The following is a 12402-nucleotide window of genomic DNA, read 5'->3' on the forward strand; positions in this document are numbered from 1 at the left end:
GTGTGGGGGAAAACGCACGCCGACAGGCTCACCTTCTTGGTCCCATACATGACTTCCATGAACTTCTCGTCGGCGTCCTGGAAGCGCTGATCGAGGAAGGAGCTCGTCTTCCGTACCAGGTTCCAGATCATGTAGTTGTTCAGCAGGCTGCAGCAGCAGCACAGACAGGCTCAGAAGGGCCCGGGGCCAGATGCAGCAAGCCCCCCGCTGACCTCGAGGGGTCACAGACACGCACGCTGGATGGTGGGTGCCACTCGGCCAAAGCAGGGAAGGGGTGGCCACTTCCAAAGCTTGAGGGTGTCCCGGCCAGAAGGCCAGAAATGGGAAAAGGGGCCTAAGAATCGGACGGGCAGGAAAGGCCGCTCTGACCAGCCGCGCCCAATTCTCCATGAATGGGAGCTCTCACTGCCCCCGCCACCAGAGCACAGAGGGTCATCAGGGGCCGATATCACCTTTGTAGGCAAGGCACCTCCACACACACGGGGTGTTCACTATAATGAACATCCAGCCTCAAACCGGAACCGATCTAAATGTCTGACAGTAGGGAATGGTGAATAAAGAATCATATTTATACTCGAGGGACTATCATGGAGTTATGAAAAATGAGACGTGCAGAGGCCTGGGATGACATGGGGAAATTTTATGATAAATGTTAAGGAAAGGCAAACTATCCATGTGGTCACAATGATGGGGAAAAAGAGGAACGATGTATCAGAACATCCATCTCTCTCTCTCACTTACATATCCATGCTTCTCTCTATAAATGCGCGCGCACACACACACATCCCATAAGATCAACATGAGCGCTCTGGGTAATTTTAATTTTTGTTGCTTTTTTCTGTAATTTAAAAAATTTTCTACAACACATCCTTTTTATTTTTCCATACCACAAGGATTGTGGGATCTTCACTCCCTGACCAGGGATTGAACCTGGGACCCTGCCGTGGAAGCCCAGAGTCTTAACCCTTGGATCATCAGGGAATTCCCTATAACAAATCTTTAAAATTAAAAACAATCCTAAGTATTAACTACAAGTGTCAGCGAACACTTCCTGAGTCCCATTCGGGGCCAGCACTGTGCTAACATACTTCACACCAACTGCTTCACTCAGTTCTCACAACAACCCTGTGCGGTAAGTGCTGTTTGTATCTTCATTTCATGGATGAGGAAGATGAACCCGATAAAGGGAAAGAAACGTGCCCCAGGCTACCAAGGGGGCCGGTGGAGGAGTCAGGGTACCATGCAGCCTCTCAGAAAAGCCAGCCCAGGGACTTCCCCGGTGGTCCAGTGGCTAAGACTCTGTACTCCCAAAGCAGGGGCCCCGGTTCGAACCCTGGTTGGGGAACTCGATGCCACATATTGCAACTAAAAGCTCCCGAGTGCTGCAACTAAGACCCAGCACAGCCAAATAAAGATTTTTAAAAAGCCAGCCCGTGGGCCGGTTTCCCGGGTCAGCGTGTCCCCATCCTGGCTGAGCAGAGGGGCCGTGTGCGACCTCAAGGCTGCCTTCGCGGGGCCCGGACCCGGCCGCTGGGTGCCCTTACCATTTGTCTGTGCTGTTGATGAGGGTGGAGACCTTGCTCAGGTATTCTTTGTCGTAGATGACAATAGGCTCTGATTCATTGATCTCCACGGGGTAGAAGATGGTGTTGAGGAAGGGCAGCCAGTTGATGGCGGGCGCCAAGGTCTGGAAGGGAAGCAGACAGGGTGACTCTGGCTGGGCTGCCTCTCTTCAGAGCCCAGGTCTCCAGGTCGCTCTTCTGAAGAAGTCAGGCTGGCTGACTGCTGTCAGAGTCCCTGTACACAGAAGGACGCATACGAGGTGCCAAACACCAAACTGTAACTTGAAATGGAAGAAGAACAGACACGGGGACAGAAGCAGCAGCTGTCGGTCAGGCCCCTCTAACGCCAGGAGCCACCGCAGGTGGCACGCGTCTTCTCTCAGCCAGACTGCCCGACAGGCCTAGGTGGTAGGTACCTTTATCCCCACTTTATTGATGAAGAAACTGAGCCTCAGAGGGGTGTGTCATGGGGGTGTGCAGAATCTGGAGCCAAACTGCCTGGGTTCACACTCTTACTAGCTGTGTGATCTCAAGTAAGCTGATGAAGCCCTCGGTGCCTCAAGGGCTTCCTTGGTGGCTTAGACGGTAAAGAATCCGCCCGCAAAGCGGGAGACCCAGGATTGATCCCAGGGTTGGGAAGATCTCCTGGAGAAGTGCATGGCAACCTACTCCAGTATTCTTGGGCTTCCCTGGTGGCTCAGATGGTAAAGAATCCACCTGCAAAGCAGGAGACCCAGGTTTGATCCTGGAGTCGGGAAGACCCCTGGAGGAGAGCGTGGCAACTCCAGTATTCTTGCCTGGAGAATCCCATGGACAGAGGAGCCTGTGGTGGCCTATAGTCTATGGGGTTGCAGAGTCAGACACGACTGAGCAACTAATACCTCACTTTCTGTGCCTCAGGATCTCTGAAAAGTGAGGCTTATCTTCACAGAAACCATCCCATAGGGTTACTATGGGGATTAAACAACTTAAACTCATCTGTTTTACTCAACAAATGCTTCTGTAACATTCATCAGCTTCTATATGATCGGTCCTCTACATGATTGGCATTACAAGAATGATGGCTGTAGAGCGTGTAGAGTGCTTTGGTCCACAGGGCAGTTTTTCTCAGGCATGGAAGCTGGAAAAGCAAGTGCAGGATGCTAACCTCAGCAAGAAAGGGAGAGCCCTCAGCTCAGCTGCGGCACACATGGGAAGCCGGTCAGCTCTAATTTAAGAAAATTTAAAAGCAGCACCCGGAGGGCTCTGTCCCCACAGAGGCACACGCCTGCTTTGCATGACTCAGCTCCCAGAGGGCTGCACTCGCCCTGGGCCCGCGGAACGGCAGCCCACTTGCACACAGCTCCCGTCTGTCTGTCTGCAGGGTCTCAGTGTCCACAGCCGGGAGCGCCATTCCACCCCCTAGGCAGCCTCCGGCCATGCCGAGCTCTCTCTCGAAGTTCCAATTACCCTCTTGGGAGTGTTTTGATTACAAAGTCATGCTACATTTTAAATAATTATGGTAAAACGCACATAACGTGAAATTTACCATCTTATCTATGGCATTAAGTACATTCGCCAGCCATCCTCAGATTCCATCTTGCAAAACTGAAACGGACTCTATTAAACAATGCCTCCCCCACCCTCAGCCCTAGACAACCACAGTCTACCTTCTGTCTGTGAATCTGACTACTCTGTAGCTCATATGTGGAACCATGCAGCATTTGTCCTGGTGTGACTGGCTTATTTCACTTGGCATAATGTCCTCTAGTTACACAACTTTCGAATGGTCTGCTCTGGTCCTATTTTCCCCATATGTTCTGCTATTTTTAGTCCTGTAATTTTACAGAAAGGTTTTTCAGGACTACATATCCTGTGTCACAGTACAAATGCCTCTAATATCAATGGTATCTGGCACTGAGCAAGCACTCAATCAATGTTAGTTATTATAATCATTGATTAGCTATTGCACTCATTGCTCAAAGTCTCCCAGGAGTGGTCCTGGGACTGATTCCAAATTCTGTTCTTTGTTGCCTTGAAAATGGGCAAAGTGCAAAGACAAATTAAGGAAGTGAAAGTTGCGTTGTAAATGGCCTTCATACGGGAAGATCAATTAAGAAAGTGAACTCAACCTGTTACACTGATGAACCCATAACCAGCTGGTAAACACTTATAATGCCTCCAGGGACACAGGCAGCCATGGAAACCTCCCACTTGACAGTCTCTCTGGTTTTAAAGGGCAGCTCAGCTGCTGGGGAGCAAGGACCTCAAAGGACAGAAGGGGGCCAGTCCTGTGGGCGGTGGTGAGCTGGGAAATATTTAACAAATGGCTCTCGGGGATTCTTTTCTGGTGGGCTAGTGGCAAAGACTCCATGCTCCCAAGGCAGGGGGCCTGGGTTCAATCCCTGGTCAGGGAAGTAGGTCCCACATGCCACAACTAAGACCCAGCATAGCCAAATAAATAAATAAATATTAAAATATATATATAAAACAACTGGCTCTCAGTGATGGGGGGTGATCTGTATTCCCACATAACCTATCACAAACCGCCCACGGAGCTGGGGAGAGCTGTGTGTACCCAGCACATCCCTGCCTGCCTGGCAGCAAGATGAGCTGGGCACAGCTGTGTCCTGAGCGAGACCTGGATTGCAGTCTCCACCATGAACCAGCTCTGGGACCTCAAGTCACTCTGCAGCCTTTCTTTCAATGAAGACAACAATCCCTGCCAACTGCCTCATGGGATGGCTTATTCAATAAACCAAGCTTCTTTTCCTCCCAGCTTGTCCATTCCACCCTCTTTCCCTGGCAGGAGCCCCTTAAACAAGTAACTTCTGGGCTTCCCCATCAAATTTCTGTGGCTGCAAAACGTGATGGTGTCCAGGTGAGCTGGTCAAACAGAGCTCAACAGTGCCAGGAGACTGCGTGACTTGCTGGCAAAGACCCCTGGGAGAATAGCCAAGTTGACAAAACGTTGCTGTTTATACAATTAACGAGAGCTTCATACAACTGCTGGTGACTGGGACTCTGATCAGGGTAGAGATACAGGTGATGATAAATCCCTATGTGCTTAACACAAGCCTGTTCCTTTAGGGACAGCAGGTGTTCTGTGCAGGTAAATTCCCACAACTCTGAAATCAGGTGTGTGCTGTTTACCAAAATTTTCACTCTTTATTGCTTTAGCGAACACCTAACTTAAAACTCGTGTGCCTGGGTCCGTGTCCATGGACCAGCTGTTTTAACCAATCAGGACCTTCCACTTGTGACTCTAAGCCTTTGAGGTACACAGATGAGCTCTATTTTCCACACTTGCTGCTGAAGAAAAGTCCTGCTCGTCACCAAGCCCCCAGCTCAAGGAGGCTTGCAAAGGGAGAGAATCTATGCTCCCAGATTCCACCTCAGCTAGAGAATTTAGAGCAGAGGATGGGGCTCATTCCCAGTCAGTTTTTGACGTGGAAGGTCCTAGGAAGGAATAGGAAGGTCTTCAGGCCCCTTAGAGAAGCAGCGGAAGGAGGTTTGATTCATGGTCCTCAATTCAGACTGCTGCTGGGCATGGACATGTCTTCTTAGAACCACACTGTGAAAGGCTGGGGTACCTCTTCCTGAGTCACCTGAAGTGTAGGAAGAAGACTACATTTCCAGATACCAAGGAACAAAAAGACATTCTCTCCTGTCCAAGGGTGAAATGAGCCAAATTGGTTTAGGGCTGGAGACATGGGCTATCATCACTGATGACACAGGAACAGTACTAAGAACGATGGCTGTCGCATGTTCAAATTGCAGGCCCGTTTGCAAAGTTTGAGATCTCAGCCTTTGCCTCATCTCATCATCATGCAACCCCATGGGCAGGGCAGGCGGATTCTCAGCCAGGATACCAGGCTTCAGGCGTCCAGCACTTCTTTAAACACTAGACGTCATTTTGTGATATGCACCCATCCCCTTGGAGACACTCCATACCTTTCAACCTGGCCTCAAAAAATTCTGTGACTTAAAGGTAAGAACCGGGCTTTCCTGGTGGTCAAGCAGTTGAGAATCTGCCTGCCAGTGCAGGGGACACGGGTTCCCTGCCTGATCTGGGAAGATCTCACATGCCACGGGGCAGCTAAGCCCGTGTGCCACAACCATTAAGCCTGTGCTCTAGAGCCTGCGAGCTGTAACAAGAGAAGCACCACAGTGAGAAGCCCATGCACCACAGCAGAGCAGTCCCGCGAGCTGCAGCTAGGAAAGGGCTCCACGACGGAGATCCAGTGCGGTCAAAAATATAAATAGTGAATCTTAAAAAATAGGGTGAGTAAGAACCACTGCCACTTATGAGGGTAGCATCTGCCCCTCATCTGTCTCTGAGTTCTGGAACACAGCAGGTGTGAATGAGCGAGCAAAGCCCACTTTATGAGAAGGAAACCAAGGCTCAAGGAGGAGGGGGTTATGTGACTTGCCCAAGGCTGCTGGTGGGGCTGGGCTCGAGCAGTCTTCTGCTCACACCACTCCAGGCTGCTGCCTCTGCTAAAATCCTCCCCATCAGGGAGTTCTGCAGCTGGGAGGGAGGAAAAGCTTTTCCTTCAAAAGCGTGTTGAAATGGTGAAAGGGCATCTGGGGATGGAGCCTGCAAGCCACTCTGGGGCAGATGCACCCAGGGCGACTGCTTTCTCAGCCACTCTTGGGCTTCGTGGCCACTGTAGGGGGGACAGGGACCACCGGAGCCCCTCTGGGCTGAGAACCGGGCAGCTGGAGCAAACCAAATCAAATTGTATCAGCAAACAGCATCTCCCTTGACTTCCTGGCCCCGGAGAGGAAAACACAGTGCCAGATGGTGCCCAGCACAGGCCTCTGATCTCCATAACAACCCACTCAGCGCCACTCCCCACAATGCCAGCTTCTCTGGGGACCTAAAGGGCAGCTGGCACCCAGAAGGAGGCTGGGCTCTCTGGCCCTCATTGCCAGGCTTGTGTGAGCTGTGTCCCCACCTGGGACACCCCGTCAGCCTGGCTCCCGCTCAGCCCCCACCCAGTGTCAGACTCACCCTCCCTGACTCTGCCCTGCCCTGGCTCCGGGGCTCTGCCTCTTCTGCACAAAGCTCGAGGCAATGAGATTGAGCTTGTTTCCTCGCTGGTGTCCCCAGCTCACCCAGAAGCATGGCCCCAGCATCGGCCTATGGACACTTGTTGGAGGCAGAGATGGAGACAGAAAATGGGGCAGGGGTCCAGGTGTTCTTCCGAAAAGGAGAGAAAATGAGCTGAACTTGAATGGATGGGCAGGACTTGGTGGGCAGAGGTGGCCTGGACACCCTTCCCAGGGGGGGAGCTAAGTGATGGCAGGAAACAGGAAGATTGATCGAGGCCTTTCTGCTGACTCCTCTGTGAGCCCGGCGCCTGGGGGAAGGCCTACACGCTATGAGCCAGAAAGAAGGAACTGGGGACTTCCCTGGTGGTCCAGTGGTGAAGACTCCATGTTCTCAAGGCAGGAGACCTAGGTTCCATCCCTGGTCAGGAAACTAGATCCCATTTGCTGCCACGAAGAGTTTGCAAGCCACAACCAAAGTGACCACATGCCGCAACTAAGACTCCTTGCAGCCAAATAAGTAAATGAAAACAAATAAATATAAAAAGAAAAGAGAAGGAACCGAGGCCAGTTCATCACCTGCAAGTCCCAAGCTGCCACCAGGGGGGCAGACTTTGGTAGAGGCTGATATGCCTCTGATATGCAGATGACACCACCCTTATGGCAGAAAGCAAAGAACTAAAGAGCCTCTTGATGAAAGTGAAAGAGGACAGTGAAAAAGTTGGCTTAAAGCTCAACATTCAGAAAACTAAGATCATGGCATCTGGTCCCATCACTTCATGGCAAATAGATTAGGAAACAGTGGAAACAGTGACAGACTTTATTTTTTTGGGCTCCAAAATCACTGCAGATGGTGACTACAGTCATGAAATTAAAAGACGCTTGCTCCTTGGAAGAAAAGTTATAACCAACCTAGACAGCATATTCAAAAGCAGAGACATTACTTTGCCAACAAAGGTCCGTCTAGTCAAGGCTATGGTTTTTCCAGTAGTCATGTATGGATGTGAGAGCTGGACTAAAAAGAAAGCTGAGTGCCAAAGAATTGATGTTTTTGAACTGTGGTATTGGAGAAGACTCTTGAGAGTCCCTTGGACTGCAAGGAGATCCAACTAGTCCTTCCTAAAGGAAATCAGTCCTGAATATTCATTGGAAGGACTGATGCTGAAGCTGAAACTCCAATACTTTGGCCACCTGATGCAAAAAACTGACTCATTGGAAAAGACCCTGATGCTGGGAAAGATTGAAGGCAGGAGGAGAAGGGGATGACAGAGGATTAGATGGTTGGATGGCATCACCGACTCAATAGACATGAGTCTGAGTAAACTCTAGGAGTTGGTGATGGACAGGGAGGCCTGGCGTGCTGCAGTGCATGGCGTCGCAAAGAGTCGGACACGACTGAGCGACTGAACTGAACTGAACTGATCTACAGAGGAGACAGCGGCTTCTCAGATGGGTTACACCCAGTAGAGAGCCGTACAGTGCTGACCTCAACCCTGCTACAGCTCCAGGAGGCCGCAGCGGTCATGCTCAAGAGCAGAGGTCCAGTGAGCCAAGCCTGAGTCCAGGTCCCAGCTCCCCTGCCACTTAGAAGCCTGGAGGCCTTGAGCACATCACCTAACCTCCCAGCTTGGTAACAGGGAGGTGACATCAGATTTATTTGCTGTGTTTATCTGCTACGCGCCAGGCTCGAGTAGCTTGAGAGAACGGACACGCCCAATCAGTACGATTCGATGTTGTCATAAGCATAGAGTCTCCCCAGCTAACTACAGCTTCAGAGAAGCAGCCTGGTGTACAGCAAGAGACCGGCTTTGGCGTCACCAGCTATGTGACCTGCCGCTGGCAACTCGACCTGTCTGAGCCTCAGTGCCATCTGTGAATTGGTGATAACAACCACCCCTGTGCTTCGTGGGGCTGTTCTGGTGAAGGAGGTTCCACGCCCCCAGCCCAGCGCCCTGCATCCTGAATTCCGTGGCCGCCCCAGCCTCCACGTCAGCCAGCTCGGCTACCTGCAACTCAGCCGCCGTCACTTTGTGGTAGATGAGTTCCTCGTCCCGGCGCTTCTCCTGGGGGATGGTGATGTTGGCCAGCGCCGTCTCAAAGTCCAGGATCTGCTGCATCTGGGGCCGGATGGTGTCCTCGGCCCCTCCTCCCAGCAGCTTCCCCAGCTGGACCATGTAGTTCAGGTATCCCGTCAGCACCTGCGGGACCCAGCCCCCCACTTTCATCAGCAGCTGCTACCCGCTGCCCACAGGACAAGCCGGGCCAGGGGTGGGCAGTCAGGGCAGCCCTGGGCAGGCAGCCAGGGAGCTGGGGGTTCTACCCAGGAAACCAGCTTCATGAATGGTTTTGGCAGCATACCCCATCACTGGCTCCCCATGGCCCCCAGGATAAGGCCCACCCAGGGCCCCACGTGGGTTGGTCTCTGCTGTCCCGGCCCACACTCCCTCTGGGACGCCCGTCACACGAAAGCCACCAGAGGGGCCACCGCTCAGTTCTCATCTTGGAACACACTACTTCCGAACACCCCGTTCAGCCAGGTCCCCAGATTTGAATTAGAGCCTCAGGTTACCTTCTCAGCTTGCCCTTCCCTTAGCACAGTTGCTCACTATGCCTCGAATCTGGTGGCGAGTTATTTAACATCTGCCTCCTCTCCTAGACTCGAAGCCCCACGAGGCGAGAAGCAGGCAGGCCTCGTGGGCCACTGTCTCCCCAGCATCGGGCACTTAGTAAGCACTCGCTCAACACAAGTGGGTGGGCTCGTGAATGGACAGACGACGAACCTCAGGCCACGTCTCCCTGGGACATCACGGGAGGCAGCTGGGGGGAGGGAGGGTAAAGTAGGCGGTTTGGAGTCAGCGGATCTAGATGAGAATCTCAGCCTCACCACTGACGGCCAGCTGTGTGACCTTGAGCAGGTCACTCAGCATCTCTAAGCCTTATTTCCTCCTCCAAAACAGGCCAGGGAAAAATAATACGCATATGACAGCTGAGAGGAATGATGTTTAGAGACGTTCAGGACCTGCAGGGTTACCAGGAAGGCCAGAGGCAGTGGCTGTTAGATCTGCCTCTCTCTGCAACGGGGATAGATGACCCCTGTCCCCGTCCACTGTGCCCACAGGGTGATACGTGGAAGAGCTTCACTCTAAAATGGGGACAAATGATGCCCCTCCCCCTGCCAGGGACTGCTAGGTAAGGGACCCCTGTATGCTTCTCTAGCTTCAAAGACCTGCAGAGGTGTGGATACTGAGGGGTCACCGAGGGGGGATGAACCACAGAGAGAGGTGGGAAGGGTAGGAGCCACTTTCTTGGAAGAGGCACACTCACCTTCTCATTCTCGGTTTTGTTCAGGTAATAATCTCTTGAGGGTAAGCCCAGGCCAGACTGGTCCACCTGGAGAGAAAAGTAGGGGTGAGAAGGAAGTCTGCTATCATGCACGCACACCCATGCACACACACCTGCACACGCACACCCATGCACACACAGCTGCACACACACACCTGTGCACACATACCCACGCACACACACCTGTACATGCACACCAGCGCACACACGTGTGCACACATACCCATGCACGCACACCTGCACACGCATACCCGTGCACGCATACCCACGTGCACACATCTACACATGTACATCTGTGCACGCATACCCATGCACACACACCTACACACACACACCTGTGCACGCATACCCATGCATGCACACCTGTACACGCACACCCGTGCACGCATACCCATGCAGCCTCCATCAGCCCCAGGGACAGCAGGCACATAGCAACAACGGGACGGGAGCACACAGAAGCACAAGCTGGGAGCGAGGGCCACCCCTGGGATGGGCCCTCCAGCGAGGGGCAGATGCATGTGGTCAGCTGCAGGGGTTCAGGGTCCTTCTCATGGGCCAGACGAAGCCATCCTCCTCTTTAAACTCCAAGAATCTGCAGACTCTCTCTGTTTAATTAACCACTTCCCAAGACAGTGAGCGGTCCAGAATCACTCAGAGCTATGTCACCTTAGACAAGCTATCCAACCTTTCTGATCCTCAGCTTCTCCAGCTGGAAGATGGGGAACCATCGAGTCCTCAGAGCTGGGATGAGAATACGAGGAGACAGTACCCGTGAAGGGCTTGCTGGGTGCTGGGCAGGGAGGCAGGGTCAATCCCTGATGGCTCCTAACAAAGCCTTTGGCCACGCTCTGACATCCCTGGAGTCGGTGTTATTATAGTTCATTTGACTGATAAGGAAACTGCAGCTCAGACAGGCTGAGGCACTCCCCCATGGTCACACAGTGAGTGAGTGGTAGGGGTGGGGAGAAACCCAGGAGAACCTTGGGTTTCTCACTTTTGCATCTGAGAGTGGGCAGACCAGGGCTGCTGCTCCCCTGGGTGTGCTGACGGTCTGGGGCAGGCTCTGGTGGGAACAGGTGGACTCAAAGCTATTCTAAGCAGAGCCACGAAGGCTGGAGATAAGAGGTGGGGTGACCAGGAGGTGGCTCCAGCTGTGTCCAAGACTTGACATCACCCCTGGGGCTCACAGGGACGAATCAGAAACCCCCAAATTCACTGCACTGCAGGTACCCCACCTACCTAAGGAGGGCAAGCCTGCCCTTTAACAACTTTCCTGCCCTAAATCTCACAGTGGGGAGCCTCCAGAGACACCAAGCTCAGAAACCAGAATCCTGTGCCCCGGGCAGGTCTGCATCCCACCTCACCCAGCCGCTTGCTAAATGCAAAACAGGCCTGGAGGTCATGCCCGTCCTTGCCCTAGACCTCCAGGCCACTCACTTGGATCACGTTGCTGTTGGAATTCTTGGAGTCGGCACTGACGTAGACGGAGAAGAAGGGGGAGGTGTGGTAGTGGGATGTGACCACCTGCAGGGTGTCCTGGAAGTTGTCCTTGTCCCAGGGCCCCGTGATGTTCCAGCCGCCGAGCTGTGGGGAGGGAGAGGGGACAGGGAGGGGATGAGCTGGGTGAAGGCCAGACGCGGGTTCTGCTTCCGCGGTGGACATGCTGCATGACCCTCTGCCGTCCTCTGACCTCTCTGGGCCTCAGGAGCAAATGAGAGGTCTGGTCTGTCTTTACTGGGGGTTTCTGATCAGTGAGCCATGAGAATATGGCTCCTGCTTCCAAGGTGGCTGACTTTTCCTGAATCTGTTCATTTTTTGAATAATCAATCGTGTGAATGTAATTCCTATTAATGCAGAAATTCAATTGCACCCATAAAAAAATGGGCCCATATTCTTTACCAGGTTGATGAGCTAAGGTCTAACAGAGTCTCTCTCCGAGTTGGGACTTTCTAATGCTCTCCGCCTGTGCCATAGGGGAGGACTGTCCAGTCCGTGGTGCCCACGGTGCCCCACCCTGCCTCAGGGCCCCCCAGCAGCCCACCTGGGAGCAGGGCCTCAGGGGAACAGCAGGCCCCCGGGAACACCCATGCCCACCCTTCTGTGTGCTCTGGGCAGCATGGCCAGGCTTGGGTGGCTCCCTTCAGGGTCCCTCCAAGGCTGACTGGACGGTGCCCGGGAGGGCATTCAGCTCAGGGGGACGGGGGGCCCGGGTCAGTGTGGCCCTCCTCACCGGGAGGGCTCTGCTTCTGACCCCAGAGTTTCTGCTGGTCCTTGCGGGACACACCCCTCCACACACACAAACATCCCCTCTGAGGGAATGGAAGCAGCCAGAAAGAGAAACATTTTCCCTGTAAACGCAGCCCTTGTCCCACTCGCAGATGCCCAGACACACACACACACACACACACACACACACGACAGACATCCCCACTGATGTACAGATGCACGCACACACGTGCACACA

General features: G+C 53.1%; 1 protein-coding gene and 1 non-coding gene across 4 annotated transcripts in view; one reads left to right on the plus strand and one right to left on the minus strand.

Moving 5' to 3' along the window:
• Window positions 1-12402, minus strand: part of ECE1 (endothelin converting enzyme 1) — a 117252-nt gene that overhangs the window by 20867 nt on the left and 83983 nt on the right. For all 3 annotated transcript variants that reach the window (XM_010829980.1, XM_010829982.1, XM_010829981.1), the window contains 5 exons: window positions 11376-11522; window positions 9921-9986; window positions 8603-8794; window positions 1545-1687; window positions 33-147 (listed from right to left, as the gene is read on the minus strand). In XM_010829980.1, coding sequence (XP_010828282.1) covers window positions 33-147; window positions 1545-1687; window positions 8603-8794; window positions 9921-9986; window positions 11376-11522 — 663 coding nt within the window. The remainder of the gene's footprint in view (window positions 1-32; window positions 148-1544; window positions 1688-8602; window positions 8795-9920; window positions 9987-11375; window positions 11523-12402) is intronic.
• Window positions 1274-1345, plus strand: TRNAG-CCC. The gene has a single exon. It is a non-coding gene; the product is annotated as a tRNA-Gly (tRNA).

Source organism: Bison bison, unplaced genomic scaffold (assembly GCF_000754665.1).
Source record: "Bison bison bison isolate TAMUID 2011002044 unplaced genomic scaffold, Bison_UMD1.0 scf7180017864516, whole genome shotgun sequence".
NCBI classification, from domain to species: Eukaryota; Metazoa; Chordata; class Mammalia; order Artiodactyla; family Bovidae; genus Bison; species Bison bison.